This window comes from Strongylocentrotus purpuratus, unplaced genomic scaffold, assembly GCF_000002235.5.
Source record: "Strongylocentrotus purpuratus isolate Spur 01 unplaced genomic scaffold, Spur_5.0 spur5_scaffold_6, whole genome shotgun sequence".
NCBI lineage: Eukaryota > Metazoa > Echinodermata > Echinoidea > Camarodonta > Strongylocentrotidae > Strongylocentrotus > Strongylocentrotus purpuratus.
The window spans coordinates 52,132,057-52,150,829 of NW_022145612.1; the positions used below are offsets into that span (position 1 = coordinate 52,132,057).

At 38.9% G+C, this 18,773-nt stretch overlaps 2 protein-coding genes across 7 annotated transcripts in view; both read right to left on the reverse strand.

The window, feature by feature from the left end:
* LOC580083 (serine-rich adhesin for platelets) overlaps positions 1-3,778 on the reverse strand; it is a 35,559-nt gene extending 31,781 nt beyond the window's left edge. For 5 of the 6 annotated variants that reach the window (XM_011678247.2, XM_011678248.2, XM_030972378.1 and 2 more), the window contains exon 1: positions 3,556-3,778. The gene's annotated coding sequence lies outside the window, so the exon portion shown is untranslated. Of the gene's footprint in view, positions 1-3,274; positions 3,473-3,555 lie in introns of those variants that run through there. The other variant, XM_030972377.1, reaches the window with a different exon arrangement.
* A 2,410-nt stretch (positions 3,779-6,188) lies between these two features.
* Positions 6,189-14,877, reverse strand: LOC100891958 (pyruvate dehydrogenase E1 component subunit beta, mitochondrial). The gene is made up of 8 exons (XM_003726802.3): positions 14,818-14,877; positions 14,651-14,710; positions 13,163-13,369; positions 12,296-12,403; positions 10,224-10,401; positions 9,251-9,453; positions 8,556-8,697; positions 6,189-7,926 (listed from the first exon to the last, which is right to left on the reverse strand). The coding sequence occupies exons 1-8, from the start codon at positions 14,851-14,853 to the stop codon at positions 7,754-7,756; spliced, it is 1,107 nt and encodes a 368-aa protein (XP_003726850.1). The 5' UTR covers positions 14,854-14,877; the 3' UTR covers positions 6,189-7,753.
* Positions 14,878-18,773: the final 3,896 nt, after the last annotated feature.

Below are 18,773 nucleotides of genomic sequence, written 5' to 3' on the forward strand. Positions count from 1 at the left end.
AAACAATTAAACTAACCAAAATTGCGCAAATCTCCTAACTGCATAATTGCCAAATCAGATGCTGATGCCGAAGGCGTCAGAGCTCCAAAGCGTGTTTCTGAAAACCATTCAAACAACAGGTTGGTCGGGGTCCACATTGTTTTCGTAATGTAAACAGGTAGTAATTACAATTTTGACTTGCAATGTTTTTTTACTCCTCTTGGCCTCACTTGAAATTATAATTCGAAGAAGTCTTTGATGGGAAAAAGGGTGATTCTTCGTTCTAACCCGACGATTCGTAGATGTTGTATCGTTGATTCAACATGGCAAAGAGACAGTAGGCATGCTCGATATCGGAGCAGCAAATATGAATATTCATGATATAGAGCGGCATTTGCTCGAAATTGCTGAATATGCAACAGGTTGAGGAGGGCCTTGTCTCTCTGATTCACCCTTTTTTTCCATCAATGACCTATTGAATTATAATTTCAAGTGCTTGGAAAGATCCCCAAAGGAGTCAAAAAACATAACAAGTCAAAATTGTAATTACCACCTGTTTACTTAACAACAAAAATGTGACCCAACCCGCTGTTTGAATCGTTTTCAGAAACGGACTCTAGACATAGACATCCATGTTGAAAATCTTGCAGCCGTTTTTTACACTCTCGCTGCGCATGACGTCATCTAAATCTCATCCCTTCTAGTCTACGCGCAAGGCAAAAAGATTATGAAGGAAAAACTGTGCATGAGCTACGATTTCTGAATGACATTATCACAGTTTTTCCTTCATAATCATTTTGCCTTGCTCGTAGACTGGAAGGTATGAGATTTAGATTTAGGCGTAAATATTCACTTCTGAATGACAAACGCCTATAAACTAAAACAACAACAACAACAATAGATGACATCATGCGCAGCAAGGGTATGGCTGCAAGATTATTTCAGTTGGCAAGTGGAACCGATTATATAATGGCCTAGATCTAGGCCTAATTTTCAAAATTAAATGCATCAGATATGCATTCGGTAAATATTTAGGCATACGTTTGGTGGTGAGATCCACTCCACCGAGTGCCTACGGTCGGTTTCTGTCTCTAAATAGAGGAGCCGACCCTACCCAAATCAGAGGCTAATGAACGAAAGAGACAGAAATTTTCGGTCAAAGTCCGACCATGCATAATGCACTTGTCAATTAATATCCCGCCCCCTGGGTACCCGGGGATGGCCGGATCTTGCATATAAGGTGCATTTCTGAAATGTTAAACCGCCTGACTATGTCCCGGCCAAGCGGGGCAATATTTGTGACTTGTCTGCTAAACCCCGGCCAAGTGCCGACCTCCGCTAGCCGGGCAATGAGCGTCAATTGACAAGTGCATTGCCATTAGCTAATCCAGCCAAATCCTGGCCCAACTCCCGGCCCCCCAAACACGGGTTTTTGTCATGCATGAACTACCTCAACTCAACAAGTCCCGGCATAGGCCTACTCCACCCATAGGAGCATCACTATCCTGGCTGTGTAGTAAAAGCTGTGCTTTTGATTCTCAACATTTCAAACACCACTGTACAAAACCCAACTGATTTCACTCAAAATCGGTACATTAGTGACAATTGATGACACCTAAATAGCAGTAAAATACATTTTTTCAACTTACAGATGTTAAAAAGAATAATTTAAAAATTCAAATTGTATGTCGAGTGTCAAACTTTGCTTACAGCTGCATCGACATGATTGTGTAGAGTCTATGCGATATTGTGTGGTGTGTATATTTGTGTATGGGTCTAATAATACCTTCCTCACAGCAAGCATGCAGTGCTAGAGGTCAATACGCATTAGCATTGACTCACTTAGACCGAAAGCTTCAGTCTCTATAATCGTCGGTTGTTCCACTGAGACTACGTCTGGCTCCACTAGACCTCCGGTTACAGAGACTGAACGATCGCCTATGCCAGCCTATGTTGAAGATATCACAGCTAGATTTTAGCCGTTAGGCCCCTCCCACAAACATGACAAACTTGCCACGGCCATATTGTTATGCCCCCAAAATCCCCCAAAATGTCATTTTACCTCGTTCATATCCAATTTTAAATTAGGCCTAGGTTATAATACATCGGTTCCAAAACTGTGCGCCATCTACACGTTCGTAATGGCGTTATCACAGTTTTTCCTTCATAATCATTTTGCCTTCGGCGTAGACTAGAAGGGATGAGATTGACGGCAGCGAGAGTTTAACACGGCTTGCAAGATTTTCAACATGGATGTCGATTTTGACCGATAATTTCCTTAAAAGGGACCATTAAACGGATTATATCAATCAAGTTAGTAAGTGGAACCGATGTATTATAGCCTAGGCCTAATTTAAAATTGGAAATGAACGAGGTAAAATGACATTTTGGGGGATTTTGGGGGCATAACAATACGGCCGTGGCAAGTTTGTGGGAGGGGCCTAGCGGCTAAAATCTAGCGGAATAAGTTCAACACAGGCTGGCATAGGCAGTCGTTCAGTCTCTATAACCGGAGGTCTAGTGGAGCCAGACGTAGTCTCAGTGGAACAACCGACGATTATAGAGACTGAAGCTTTCGGTCTATGACTCACTATGCTTTGCTGGAGTGGCCTACTCCAGGTACACCCAGGCGAAAAAAAGGGTCAACTCCCCGGCCATGAGGCAGTAAAGTCCCGGCCATCCACCGATCCACGGGTACCCCGGGACTTGGATATCAATTGACATGTGCATAAATTAGAGTTAAGACATTGACATTTAAATTTATGAAACATTGCATTGCAGAGCAAGTGGCGTAGATCTACTGCAAGCTGCATGGGCGCCCATCAAACTCAAAGACAAACACTGGCGCTATACAAGAACTTAGATCTAAGTCTACTTCTACTTCTATTCTACTACTTGTCAAAGCCTGTTCAGCATCTAGACAAGGGTGATCTTTTGCCGACGGTCGACGGCTTGTGTAAATTTGTGCCGAAATATATACATGTTTATGGTGCAAGTAAAATGTCAGAAGCCATTATCATTTTTCCTCATTGATTATTGAAGTTTTCTCACTTTTGAGCAGGTATGCCAAAATTAAATTTAAAGAATTTTAATAGACTAGATCTAGACTCTAGTCTATATTTTAAGCATAACGTTGGTGAAGTATAGTTAAACCTGAATCTACCGACGTAATCGAAACCGAAACCAAAACAGAAACTCCAACACTGGCAAAAGCAAAAGTGGTCAGAATTTTCATTGATTCAGATAATCACATCCATATTGATAATGGTATTTCGGCCTAAATGTCTAGACCTACCTAGAGTCTTATCAAGAGTTTAATGCACAATTTAAATAATCACGATTCTAACTTGGCAGAACATTGGTCCATAGAATTAGAAGGCAGAGGCCTGCACAAAACGGGTAACGCCTTGTTGTTCATCCCTATCCCAGCTAGCCCCACACACACAATTACGCTCGCGCTCAGCTCGCACTGAATCCACCATCACACCATAAGCAATCACACGCGAATAAACAGGCTATGGAACATGCAACCCTCTTTGAAAACAGCTTGGAGGTCATTTAAAAGATAGTTTTTACCTGATAAATTGTGGTTGAGCAAAACGTTTATAGTTTTCAGGTCAATTTCCGTCTTACTAGGATGTTCAAATGTTACTACTGGTCCCGTACATCAACGCCAAAATTTTATGTAGCCGTGTTTACAAACACTATATTCTTCGCACACATACACTGTAGCCATAACTATGATGCTCATGATGGCGGCCATTGAGATATGAGTGACGGGTTGCCTTATCTGTCGCAGAGGGACTAGCTAGCCGGATGCGCATATTGCATTGCGATCGGTATAGGTACGGGAAAGAGCTAGCTGCGGTGGCTAGGCCTATCGTTAGCTGTGTGCCGTGCCTGGCCTGCCGTGCATGCTGCGTATAGTACAGGTCGGTCCCGCTAGAGCCGCTGTACATTATTGTTTAGTTGCACAATATACATTGGCAATTGATTGTAGGTGCGTAATACGTTTATTGGCTTCATAGCATAATACACCAGTTTACAGTTGTGTGCGCCATTTTAAACAGAGCCAATGACCTAGAGGTCATGTATTTATGCGTAAATTAAGATTGCGCGCGCCCATGCAAATTTTGATGATATCACTGCCTACGCGCTGCGTTGTGCGCGCACATCATTATTTGCATGGGCGCAATCTTAATTTACGCATAAATACCAGAGGTCAGAGGTTATTGGCCCCAATTTTTGGGCCAATAACCTCTGACCTCTGTCTGCGCATGCGCACTGATACAACTGTAAACTGGTGTATTTCACCGTTATACCGGCACTTTTCGTGCTTACAATTAGCGATATGCCGTATGTATCGCAATTACTATATTGGTATGTTCAAATGAAAAATGAAAAGGGTAGATGGGTATTTGATATATTCACTTCGTTGTGACATAATACCCGGAAGTAAAGTATTAAAGGGAAATGCGTCCTCGAAAGATAGAGGAGCAGAAAAATATAAAGAGACTGGGACCTGAAATAGTTAGGCTCCTCAAATTGACTGAATCGGACATGTTTTTGTTTTATATTCTATGTTTTCTGATGTAGTAGCGGACAACTCTCCCATTTGTTCCAACCGAGGAGTTATCAGCATATAGATCTATGCACAAACCAAATTACTACATTTTTCAACTTTAAAAACATTCACACGATGGTCTTTCCAATGTACGATATCCATAATATATTTTGAGTAGTACCCACTCCAAGGGAGAAGGCACTTAAAAGACAAACTTAAATCGATCGATGATATTTTTGTACCCCCCCCCCCCCCCCCCCCCCCCCCGAGCTATACTGAGTATACGAACGGGAGTTATCCGCGACTATATAACATTCATTTTCGTAATTTCCTCATTTTCTTTATTATCAGTCGGATTTATTTCAAACTTTCACCAGTCTGTTTCTTTTCTTTTCTACTTTCGTTAAATAATTTACAAGGGTTTGATACGTGGCACGGTATATTGGCCATTATAATGCTCCCTAGATCCACTTAATTATTTCTTGTAATATTAGCTTAATTCTATCAATGCTGATCAATTGGAAAATAACCCCGACAAACTGTAAATCTAATGATTTAGACCTATGATTTCTGAAAACCGAAAAATTGGGAATGTTAAGCTTATTTCAGGTCAATACCTAAGTCGGACCAGTAACCGTACGGTCAAGCAACTTAAGATCTGAACTTGGGACTGACTGATGGGGAGTAGATTCGGGCTATAGGGGCGGCCGCCATGACGTGGTGCCCGGCATTTGCCGGCCAAATTACGCGCCTTTCGGAGAGGGACTTTATACCGAACGACATTTCCAAACCTCACAGAACAAAATAAAGGACGGAACTATAGGAGCGAAAATGGACAAGATATTGGACTTTTGGAGCATAATGAAAAATTGAGAATTCTGATCAATTCCACAACGTTTCTTTCACAATGCAATCGCATGACCAGAACTGATCTTTATCCGTTTAAAGGGCTATACTAAGGCCGCGACCTACTTACTTTGCAGCATAATTCAAGCCTCTCCTAATCTTCCGCGCTGGGCTGTAGCGCAGGAATTTGGAATCTTTTATGAAGACAAATTTGATAATTTGAAGAAGAAAACAAAACCTTCAAGATATGACGGATAGGGAATATAGGGCAATATTTGTTTTTCCAATGTGTATATATATGTCAATGTATTTTTTTTTGCCTATTTCTTACAACAATGTATGCCATATTTACAAATTTTATGACAAATAAAGTTCAATTCAATTCAATTCAATATATTTAAACATTTCTTATACATTTCATTTAATTTTGCCATTCCTTTTAACTATCACTAGTTTTACATCGATCTCTCCCCCCCCCCCCCCCTCCCCCTCTCTCTCTCTCTCCTTCCCCTCTCTCTCCTCATACTTCACGGATTACCAAAATAATTCATTAAAATTGCTTTGAAAGCTATCATTTTACATACACCACCCTATATTTTTAGTGGAATTTAGTCAAGCCGAACAAAAAAAAATCCCTTTAAAAATAAGATAGTAAATCCAAACTTATTATTTTGTGATTCAGGGAACCTTCCCTAAAAAGTGCAGTCCACTGAGAAATGATTCCATCCTCGAGACTTTCAGAATATATTCAACTAAAACAAGGTACATACTAGAAATGAAATCTAAATTACTTCCATAATTCTGTTTAAAGTTTTTTATTAAAACACAATCACATACCATGTGTGTTCATTCTTTTATTCTTCCTTGCTATGTTGTCCACATCATATTTGGCAAACTGGGGCAAACCCTGTTGTTGTTTTTTTCTCATGTCTCCCCACAATTCTGATATTCTGTATTATATCTAATACAAAATGGGTAACAGTGAGAAAGCATTAAAAAATTACCATAATTATGAAACCATATTATAAGTATAAACTATGGCCATTCCGTTAGATTATTCCATTTTCAGTGGCTAAATTCTTATGAAATCAATAGCAGGGATGGCAGTACTTGTAGAAAATACAGCAGGGCTATACAGACTTTACAGAGTATGTTTTTACCACTATAATTGAAACACAACACTTATAGATCAAGTCTGCATTATACACTGCAAGAGCTAGTGGTCAACTAAACCACATTTCACTTTCCATTCTAAAAAACAAAAATGTTATAGAAACAAGCCACAACAGTTGTACAATGACATCCATTGAATATGTGTACAGTAAGCACAGGCAAATCTGAGAACAAATGCACTAGTTACTTGGAGCACAAAAGACAGATAATGTAATGCAATATCATGAAATTTGATTTTCTATTGAATTCCACTTCAATTATCTGGAAATTCACAGCATTTTGAATAGCTTTAAGGAAGTGAATCAAAACGGATTCCCTGTACAAGGAACAAATACATGTACTCTACGATTTGACATAAGTTACCATAAAAACAAATATCTGAATGTTGTATTTATAGAACTATAGATAAATACATGCACATTACAACTTGCTGGATAAAACATTCTTTACCTGCCAAACTGGTGAATACACAAACACTATCAATAAGAACGGAGTCGTAATTTTTGAGGACTGTGTTATCATTAATAAAAAAAAATAAAAAATCAAAATTACTTAATAAAAGGGCCAGGGTTAGAAAGGTGTATGAACTTGAATAAAGTATAGACACGTCTGCAAACAGAAACCATGTCATCTGATGTAGTGGAAATACAAGTACAAGAGGAGGCTAACCACAAAAGTGTGAACAACATATAAACACTTTCTTCAGAACAATGTGGCATTACACACTGTGAAGAGCCATGCAGTTACGATTGATTTCAATGAATTCTGGTATTATGGTGGGAGTACATCGTTTGTCCATAAATCTATTCCTGCATAATCACTCTGTAAAATAAAACACTGTTTCTTTGATTATACATGTGACAGTCTTTATAGCCAGGGCATATCCATGGTCGAGGAAGAAGGAGAACAGAAATAATACAAAGAATATTCAGACCCCACAAACCTCTTTGCTTCCCTTATACCTCATAGTTTCAAGAATATACCATAAACTTTTCACAGATCTTCTCTAGATACATATCAGCTTAGATCCAACAACACTGTCTCAAAGACATAGTTGGGAAGGGCTCATTAAATACAACAGCTTATTCCCAATCTACTTAGGTCTTGCACAGTAAATAGTGAACTCAAAGAGTTCCAATAAAATAATTTCATGATTATATCATATTCAACTTATATTTATAATATATTCTGTTAACTTTTCATTTGCCCCTGTTCAGCTCCTACATTCAATATCCTCTTCACAGAATTAACAATGTTAGAGACTTGAGGAAGACTAGCTTGTTCCAATGAGGCTGCATAGGGCATGGGTACATCAGCTCCTGTGACTCTCACGACAGGTGCATCCAAATAATCAAATGCATCACCTATAAATAAACAAAGTAAAAAGAAAGACAGAGGGAGAGAGAGAGAGAAAGAGAGAGAGAGAACAAAAACATTGAAAATATGATGCAACAAATTCAATCTGGTATCAAATGATGCCAAACCTAAGTATTTTGCAATAATCTATACAATGTAGTGTCATAAAATTCAACAACAAAATATAAGCAATCATAAAGTCTTACACCTCATGCCACTTATACATGTAGCTCAAATAATTTTATAACAACACTAAATAACAATCACATTTGATGCTTTGTGATCAATGTTGATTGCAATGTGAAAAACTTGTACTTGAATCAGAAAGGATTATCTAAATTGATAGAAATATCTTGGATCACAAATATATTCCAAATTTCCAATTAGATTGCTTTCAGCGCATCTCAACACTAATTCCTATACCTTTTGTGATCCCCCTATATTTAATGATGACCATGAACAAGCTCCACAAGAGGATGCATTAGCACTTCAAGGGGATCACAAGAAAACTTAACTCATAACTCTTAAAGAGGATTTGAAGTAGCCTAATTTGAAGGGGATTAAGTAAACTCCAGCTGTTACAGCTTTATGAGCAAGCTGCTAAAAAATGCAGTACATATTGCATCTATATACTCACTTTCCATGACTTTTGCGATGATTTCTGCTCCGACCCCAAACTGTGGCCAGCCTCCCTCCACAGTGACAAGATGGTTGGTTTTCTTCACAGAGTTGAAGATGGCTGCCTCGTCCATAGGTCTGATGGTTCGCAAGTTGATCACCTAATTGAAACACAAAGAAAAATGAATGAAATGTAATTACAGTAATAATTGCACGTTCTTGTAGAGCGCATAACACATAGTTGTATGTCCCTATGCACTTCCCAGAAGAAGAAAACAGATAAGAGTGCAAATGGTGCACTGGGTTCATAGTTGTGAGATTTTACAAAGTGATAAATAAGTATGTTTTAAAAATAGTTCTAAACTTGAAGCAGTTTGAACCAAATAACAAACAGTATTGATTCACAATCAATCAACATTCTACTCAACATTCAACTGCTTAAATCATCACCATGGCAAACAAGTAATTTTTGAACTGCAGTAATTTCACTCAATAATATAGAACTGTGGTCTCAAACCAGGGAGATCTGGGGTATTGAAACAAAGTCCTGAAACTTATACCCTTTGAAAATACATTCATCCTCAATTACTACATCCCTCGCACAGGACTTAATGTAATAGGTCTACTTGTTACTTATCTACAGATCCATAATTGCCTGTTTAGCAGTCCAGTAAATTACAAGTATTTAATTCATAGATATTGAAAACAACATACCTCACAAGAAATTCCATCTTCAGCTAGAATCTGTGCAGCCTCCAGTGATCTCAGCACACCCATACTGTGAGCAACAAGCGTCACATGTGATCCTTCCTTCTCAATCTTGGCCTTTCCGATCGGTAGCACAAAGTCATCCTGCATCGCTTCTTCTGACATCTCGAATGGTCGACCATACAAGAGCTCATTCTCAAGGAATACAACTGAGGGCAAAAAATGGGGGAGAAATATAATCATACTTATTCAATTCAATTCAATTCAATTCAATTCAATTCAATTCAATTCAATTCAATTAAATTCAATTTCAATTTCAATTTTATTTCATTCAGTTCAAAAGACAACATTTCATATAACAACCAGCTATATAGCATAAAATACACATTAAGAACATATTTGACATTTGGACATAAAATAAACTGAATAGGTTGCAACCTGAAAGGAAAAACATAATCCTTATATAAAGGTTGACCCTTTTTTATAATAAAAAAAAAATGAAATATATCCGTTATACTATACACAAATCAAGACAACAAATTAACAAACATACAACAAACAAATAAATACTTATATCCTTATCAAATGAATTCAATAGAATACTGACATATTATATACGAATGTATATTCAGTATGTGCTTGGTAAAGTGTTTAAGTAACAGCAGTCTTAATTTGAAAATAATATTATTATTTTTAGTGAAAAGTATGTAAATTGTCAAAACGAAGTGAAACTGCGCAGATTATATACGTTTTTTAATACCACTTACAATTCACAAACACTTAAGACAGTTAGTCTTTTTGTTTTTTTCATTCTTGAAGCAGTTTACTGCTAAGTCACACTTACACACCCAACACCAAACCATTTAAAGACCAAAGAAAGAATTACACTACACCCAATGATAGGTCTGTTTACAGTCGGTTTAGCAGTGTGACCAAGGTATAAACGGGTCTTCAGAAGGTGATTAGGTGTGATTATTACCTGGGTTATCGTCTCTGATAGCAGCCTTGAGGAGTCCCTTGCAGTCTTCAGATGAGAAAGGGCTGATGACCTTGAGTCCTGGTACATGGCCATACCATGCTGCAAAGCATTGAGAATGCTGAGCTGCGACACCCATTGCTGCACCGTTAGGACCTCGGAATACAATGGGTACTGGAACCTGACGAGAGATCATACAAAAATATGGGGTTATGGGTAATGGCAATGGCATAGGATGCCCGTGTCAGAGATATTATTAGTAAATTAGCGCTGAAAATATTGATAACCTGTTTTTCTTTTTGGGGCTGGACAGCAATCTTTTTAATTACGACACCTTCCCTATAAGATCCAGGATCCACCCTTTTAAAGTTGCGACACATCAACTTTTTCATTTATACATGTAACATCACTATTAAACTTCTTTTATACTCTCCTGTTTAGCCCATTCTATCCATTACCGGATAAGCTCTGTTTTTTTCTTCTTCTCATTTCTCTTAGAATAAAGGGATACCACATCGAACATGACTAAAAGCTTATAAAGGTCAAAGGACAGAGGACCTTCCAGGATTGAGATGGCTCGCACAATTTGAATACACATTATCATTCATGTCATTTCATTTTTATTTTTTCATTTCCAACAAACTACAATGCATAAAAACAAATAAAATGTCAAATGTATATAAAACATAGTTACATTTGTAATAAACAAATCTTTACAGTAGTTTATACATTTGAAGAAGACAAAAATTGAATTATGAATTTAACTGTATTTATATTTTGAGGAAATGGAGAGGTGCACTGAAAAGTAGAGATAATAAATTGTGGACCCCACAGGGAAATAGAGACATTACCTTTTGTTTTTTATATCCTTGAATTGAGACACTTGCATTAATATTAATGTGCACCCTACATTACATATAAAGACCACTTAAAGGGACTATGTCCCATTTGCAGGCCAAAAAAATGAAAAACTTAAATTCTAATACTAATTAAGAACTTCCCTAAAAAAGGTGGGGTTTGAAAATGTCTACAAGTGGGAAAATAACGACTATTAGATGTCAAATCGACTTTAGGGCTATAGAGCCCAAAAGTAATAGTCTTGATATTCAGACAAATGTACCGAATGGTCATACGTTTTATGCTGCGCAAAGATTCAATCAGTTTAATCTTGGCCATCACAAGAAGTGGGTTATTGATGTAGACAAATACTCATGCACCCTTTACAACTCTTTTCATGTATGTTATTACCAAAGAAGAAAAAAAGCCAGTCAGTTACTCAATAGTGTCTGACAGTGAAGTCTAGCAAGTAAACGGTTTTCCTTGCATAATTTGAATATGAGGACACTGCTAACGTTTAAATTTCACAGATAGGACATGACATATTCATAATTCCTGCAAAGTTCTACAGCATTTGAGGTTGGCTGCAAAAGGGACATAGTACCTTTAAAGAGAAGGTAGAGTTCTGGGAAGAGGTGAAAAATAATTTGTGAGCGTTATCATTGTTATTATGCAAGTGTGGAAGAACATCAAATAAAAAAATGTTCCCTGAAAAGCATGGCTCTTCAAATGTCTTAATATTCTAAATATGGCATGTAACAGCTTAAAAATCGTAACAGATTTTTATATCACATCTTTTTGTGTAAAGTGCTTATAACTTTACCAAGACTGGGCCAAATTTCTTATCAGTTTGATGACTCCAGAACCTTGAAGTGCACACCAATACTCATATGCTTGATGATCAACCTTTTCTGATCGATTCCACACTGTTTTTTTCGCATGACCAGAACTCAACTTTATCTTTAAGTGAGTCAATAGTAGTTGCTTTTATTTGGAGGTGATCTTTGTTTGCAGATTATAAGTAGAGGACACGTTTCCATAGGAAAAAAAGATATGTGGTCTATACAGAGAGAGGGGGTCTTTCTATACAGATGGTCACTTTGATAAAAGGTTTAATTTGCTGACTAAAGACAACTGATTGGTGAATTTTTATTATAAGCTAGTGAATATGCTCTTAACAAATTCATTTACACATCAATAATGAAGACTTAATTGTACAATAAATCATCTCTACTTACAGCACCAGCTGACATGTAGAAAGTCTTTCCTGCTGAGTTGATCACCTGATCAATGGCTTGCATAGCAAAGTTGAATGTCATGAACTCACATACAGGTCTCAAACCAGCCTGTTGATAACAAATTGAAAATAACAGATCTTCATAACAAATACATGACTGGGTAAGTTTTACAGAGTGTCATCAAATTGATCACAAATCACATGATCCTACCTTTACTGTTTTATTTAAGCAATTTTGTGTCAAATGAGAAAAACTTTTATTACATCAGAATATTTCAAGATCGATGAATTTATTTCAGCAGATGGGATGTGGATGGTCCTTTCACATCAATTTGAAAGATAGTATTTTTCATCTCTCTCTCTATTTCAAAAATATGTTATCATCCCCAGCTAAGGCCAATTTCTTTTTCCTTTCTTCATCACCATGACTTCCTCTTATCAATATAGTCATAACCCCCTCAAAATTGTGCTCACATGTACACTTACATTACATAACTTACAGGTACTTGATCTAACCATGAGTGGTCAATGGTAGGTGGTTATCTCATCAAATCAACTCTCAATTAACATAAGAAAAAGGACCATGGGGGATCAACGGGTACCGCTTAGGCATTGTTGGGTAGAGGGCGTAAGTAGCTTCAAGTAGTGCATTTCCGCTTTAACATGCAATTTATTTTATTTCATCTCAAGTTATCATGGGTATGGCTTATTATTCAACTAGTCAGTCAAAGGACCCACATAATACACCTCTTTCCATTTTAAAAATACACCTAATCGTTGCTAATTTCTTCTTTGTATAAAAAAACATACACACTAGTCAGGACAAATAACAAATAAAATGGAATGACTTCATCACATCAACACATACCATTGCAGCTCCTGTAGCAATGCCAGCAAATCCCATCTCAGTGATGGGTGTATCAATTACCCTCTTATCACCATATTTAGCATGGAGACCCTTGGAGACTTTGTAGGCACCATCATAGAGGGCCACCTCCTCACCCATCAAGAGGACCTTCTCATCCCTAGCAATCTCCTCATCAAGGGCCGAGTTCAGGGCATCTCTGACGGTCATCTGAACGTGACGGAGAAAATTACGAGATATCATTTGACAAAGGTTCATCTTCTGATCCTATCTGCAATTAACCTCTGCACTTAAAGAATACTCCCTATAATATTAATATAACAGAATTAAATGCATAAAAAGGAAAATGTAGAATCAGAATGGAAGTGAAACTAACTACAAATGGACCTCTGGTTGTCCGGAGACTCTGGATAGACCCTACCTTAGTAAAGCCTAGCGAAAGGCGTAAATATTCTAAAAAAGAATGAAACGCCGATAATACCAAACAACAACAACAGAAGGGATTGCATGGTCACAGGTAGACCGAAAGCTTCAGTCTCTATACCGTCGGTTGTTCCACTGAGACTACGTCTGGCTCCACTAGACCTCCGGTTATAGAGACAGAACTATCGCCTATGCCAGCCTATGTTGAAGATATCACGGCTAGATTTTAAAATGATTATGAAGGAAAAACTGTGCGCCATCTACACGTTCGTAATGGCGTTATCACAGTTTTTCCTTCATAATCATTTTTGCCTTCGGCGTAGACTAGAAGGGATGAGATTGACGGCAGCGAGAGTTTAACACGGCTTGCAAGATTTTCAACAGGGATGTCGATTTTGACCCATAATTTCCTTAAAAGGGACCATTAAACGGATTATTTCAATCAAGTTAGTAAGTGGAACTGATGTATTATAGCCTAGGCCTAATGTAAAATTGGATATGCACGAGGAAAAATGACATTTTGGGGGATTTTGGGGGCATAACAATACGGCCGTGGCAAGTTTGTTCATGTTTGTGGGAGGGGCCTAACGGCTAAAATCTAGCCGTGATATCTTCAACATAGGCTGGCATAGGCGATCGTTCAGTCTCTATAACCGGAGGTCTAGTGGAGCCAGACGTAGTCTCAGTGGAACAACCGACGGTATAGAGACTGAAGCTTTCGGTCTAGGTCACAGGCAGTGGTTATCTCATTGGTCTAAAGTAAAATTAGCGCAAATTAAGCGTACCTTGCGGCTTGCCTTGCACGTGTCTAATATTGGACCTCTGACTTGTCACTATGTTGCGCTTATTTTCATAATAATTTTAGACCATGGGTTATGTAACTGAAGGTTTAAACCATGGGCTAAATTTAAAACTCCTTTGTGAATTCGGGCTTTTGAGTTCCCCCTCCCAGCTCCCCCATCACTCACACTCACAACAGCAGCGCAGACTATTTGCGCCGGTAGCTCAGCGATGCATTGCGCATCATGCACTGTCAATGACTTGTTGTGGAGAAATTTATCTACTTACCTGGCCCGAAGCCGGTGAAGAAGTACTCAGACATCTCCTGACAAAGGCACCCGGGAGGATCTGAAATAAATTGATAATACATCAAATCATATTACTGACGTACATTTCCCCGTTTCAACTACAAGAGAGATCATTTTATAACAGAATTTTCCAGTAAAGGTTCTTACCTTTTGAGCAAAACGGAGTTTACATGGAAGAGCCATTTTGTCGAGTGTTGTAGCGCCCTCTTTGATCTTTGAACAGCCGTGACATAATTATAATACCTTGGCTTGCACTTTTTTCAGCGGGCTGAAGTAAAATAACAAATAAAATAATTATGTAAATATAGATTTAATATACCAGTAGTGCTTATTTGTTTCCATCAAAATATCATACGAATTATACAAATTTTTAACTGAAAAAGAGGTACCTGCCCGAATAGGGGGAGGGGGGGGGGGGGGTGAAGCCCCCTTTAGTCTACACTTGCACACTTCTGCTGCCCGGGAGGGGGGGGGGGGGTACTCACTCATACGGGGTGTGCCGCTCTAATGGGTCACCTTTTTACACAAAATCGCTAAACTCGGGTCCCATTTTTAAATTGTGAAAAATGGGCCTTTATTTCGAGAAAATTCTCCCCAAATGACCCTTAAAAACGGGTAGGGGGTTCGAGGCTTGAGCAGCACACCCCGTCCAACCAAATCTGAGAACCCCCCCCCCCCCCCGAATCACTAATATACGTTTTCATGGATTCACTAAAAGTGATTTATTGCAAGACAGGATAACTGCGTGAAAGGAATGTTAAATAATATAGGGGGTTCCCTCTTCGTCTGAGTCCATGTAGACTTCAAATGTCAATGGAGGTATTTTTTATAGCTTTAAACTGATTTCAACAGTACCATTGCCTTTTTGGTGGGCTATACCCTCTTTTCCTCCTCCCCCTCCCCAATTCACCAAAAAACAAAAAAAAACCCGTTGCTGGTATAATGACTGATATTCTTCTTCTTCTTCTTTTGCTTTCTTTTTCTACTTCTTTCTTTATTTCTTTTCATTTTGATCCAACGGTTAAATTATACGATTTTCGGATCTGGAATCAAATATTCCCTATAGCTGCCCTCCACCCTCTACCCCACCCATTTTTATAGATCCTATACGTTGTCGCCACTGAACTCTGGAGATATCCAGGGGCGGACCCAGGGGGCGTGGCCCCCTTTTTTCCTTCCGAAAAAAGCAGGTTTACAGCGAGAGGGTAATAGACTCAAAAAGAGAAGAAAAAAGAGGGAGAAACAAGATTATTATTAGTCAGACTGTAGCCTAACTAGGATAAATTGCACCCTGGAATCCTGCGTTTTTCCCCTTTGGTTGATTTTTTCGGAGAAATGCAGGGAAAAAGCTAAGAAATATTCACATTGAATGTCCTCAGAATGAACCTTAGAGCACCACAAGCAAGGTTAAAAAAATTCCGGGACCCATACCCGACGCCGTAAAGGCATCGCGCTCACAATTTCGCACAATTCACGCTCCCCCCCCCCCCCTTTGGAAAATCCTGGATCCGCCCCTGGTGTCAACTGATTAGCTATGTACGTACATGCAGTTCCTTTCGAATAAGGCACTTTGATGAGACGTCAAACCGAATGTTCTTCGGGTTTCTTGTGACTGCGATATCGGGGCAGACCGGAAAAATATGGGTCATAATATAGGAGGCAGGAAGGATGATTCATTTTACGACTTACTTACAACGGCAAACATCATACACTGTAGGCCTTAGGAGCTTACTTCTTTAAAAAGTCGTCTGCGATGTTTTCCAAGCTCTTTTCAAAAGGAAACGTCGAAAGGCCGGTAAAAAAATGCTGCATGTCAATGCCTAAATCGAGTTGCGAATTTACAAAACTTCTGATATCAGGTAGGGTGCGGGAGATGATAATATTATTATGTGAGTCTGTTGCGGTCTGTCCCTTTCATTTATCACCACTCGACCGGGGAGGGGGTGGGGGCGGTAGGGGCACGTGTCCCCTGTAGCTACCCCATGGATAAGTCAAAACTACATACATCATTCAAATGCATTAAATTTGCTGGTCGTAATATGATAATAATGATGTCTTTTGGTTATTTCAGCATTCTCTTCATTTGCGATGATTTTCATATTGCATGTATATCACCGGTTTTAGAACCAAACAAAATGTACATGCATGTATGTCCCATCCTGCCCGTCACCACTCAGGACCGTCACCACTGTCTCTATTGCAACCGACTTATCTTTGGCTTAATGCCTTTATTATATATATATATAAATCAGGGACGGCAGAGCGAATTCCCAAGTGGGTGGGGGGCACCAATAAAAAGGGGCACTTTTTGAAAAAAGGGAATCTACGAAACGGAAATCACAAAGCGAAAATATACAATTTTAGACATTGGTATATACCCCCTACATTGTGATTACATTATCTGGGATGCTTTCAATATTTGTTTCTCTTTATACAGCATCGGAGATATTGCTTAAGCATCATACTTTGCAGTTTGGTGTGATGGTCTGAATATTCATTGGAGCGAGCGAAGCGAGGGAGGAATACAGTTAAGATTTGTGAGGTCGCAGTGCGAAAAATTAAATCTTGTAAAGATGGACAAACCCAATCCTAACGGCGTTATAAGCACATTCTCATAACGGAAGACTTAAATGACTTTTGATAACTAACATAATTATATCATCTATAAATGTGAGTGAGTGTAGCGAGCGAGCTTTGGGTGAAATTGCTCTTAGTCGCTCTAAATTAGGGGCACGTTTAATGATGAGAGGAAAAGGGGACACTTATCGAAAGGGATAATACACCTATTGGGAAAGAAAAGGAGCACTTGTCAAAATACACAGGGTAATACCAGAGATGAAAATGGGGCACTTATGAGAATGGTAGATGGACATTTGTCGACGGAAATCGGGCACCCATCAGATTTTGATAGGGCCCATATAGGGGGCATTCATAAGATGTGAAAAGGGGCATTTATGAAAAAGGGGTAGGTCCCTTATTATAAACGAAAAGGGGCGCGTATCATTGTTAAAAGGGAAATTATCAGAGGTGAAAACTGAAAAGGGGCACTTATCGCACCTGAAAAGGGGCACTGACTAGAAATGAAAAGGGGTGCTTATGAGAATGAAAAAGGGGCACATATCATAAAGGAAAATGTGCATTTGTTGAAAAAAGGGGGCGCCGATCAGATTTGAGGAGCTTTTATGAGAAAGAGGTAGTGGCTCTAATCAAAAAGGAAAGAGGCACATGTGAAAATAACAGGTGCGCTTATCGGAGTTAGAAAGAGGTAGCTATTAAAAGGGGAAGGGGCACTTACCAGAGATTAAAAAGGGCACTTAGGAAATTGGAAAATGGACACTTATTGCAAAGGAAAATAAGAACTTCTCGAAGGAAAAGGGGCATGTGTCAAAATAAAAGGAGTACTTATCATAGGTGAAAAGTAATAAGGGTCACTTTTCTTATGTGAAAAGGGGCACTTCTTACGAAGTTATAGGGGTACTTTTCCTATTTAAAAAGGGGTACTTTGTAAAAGTGCGGGGGGCACTGTGACCCCCTGCCCCCGGGAGTGCCACCTCTGATTTAAACTGAGTGGCGTTTGAGACAGACAGTCCCTCTTAGATTTCTAATACATAGGCCTATTGAAAGTGCTCTCCTTTAGTTATTACTTATGATCTAAATAAATAAGAGTACAAAATAAAAGGAATCACTATAGCTGCCGAGAAGATGCCCCGTTGCAATACCAAATAAATACAAATTCCCTTTTATGCCCTTTTTGATCTAGTCAGACTCACGGGCGGATCTAGGATTTTCCAAGGGGGGGGGGGGGGGCGGGGGTGCTGAAAAAAAGTGCGAGCGTACAGCGCGAAGCCTTTACGGTGAGGGGTCCGGGCCCACTTAAGGGCCCAGAAAAATGTTGAACCTTAAGATGCTCTATGGTATAATCTGAGACGTTTCTAAAGGCGTAAACTGAACATTAATTTATCTGAATATTTGTTAGCTTTTGTCCTGCTTTTTTTTCTCGGAAGGAACAAAAGGGAGGGCGTGCATGCGCCCCTCATGCCACCCTTGATCCGCCCCTGAGATTGACAATGTTACTCAGGCGCGTACGCAGGATTTTTCAAGGG

Excerpts from the sequence above, each read along its gene's own strand:
- LOC100891958 (XM_003726802.3), bottom strand. The coding sequence starts at position 14,853 with ATGGCTCTTCCATGTAAACTCCGTTTTGCTCAAAAG. Across the intron at positions 13,370-14,650 it reads CTTCACCGGCTTCGGGCCAG|ATGACCGTCAGAGATGCCCT; the intron begins GTAAGTAGATAA and ends CGTCACGTTCAG. Across the intron at positions 9,454-10,223 it reads TATCAGAGACGATAACCCAG|TTGTATTCCTTGAGAATGAG; the intron begins GTAATAATCACA and ends TTTTGCCCTCAG.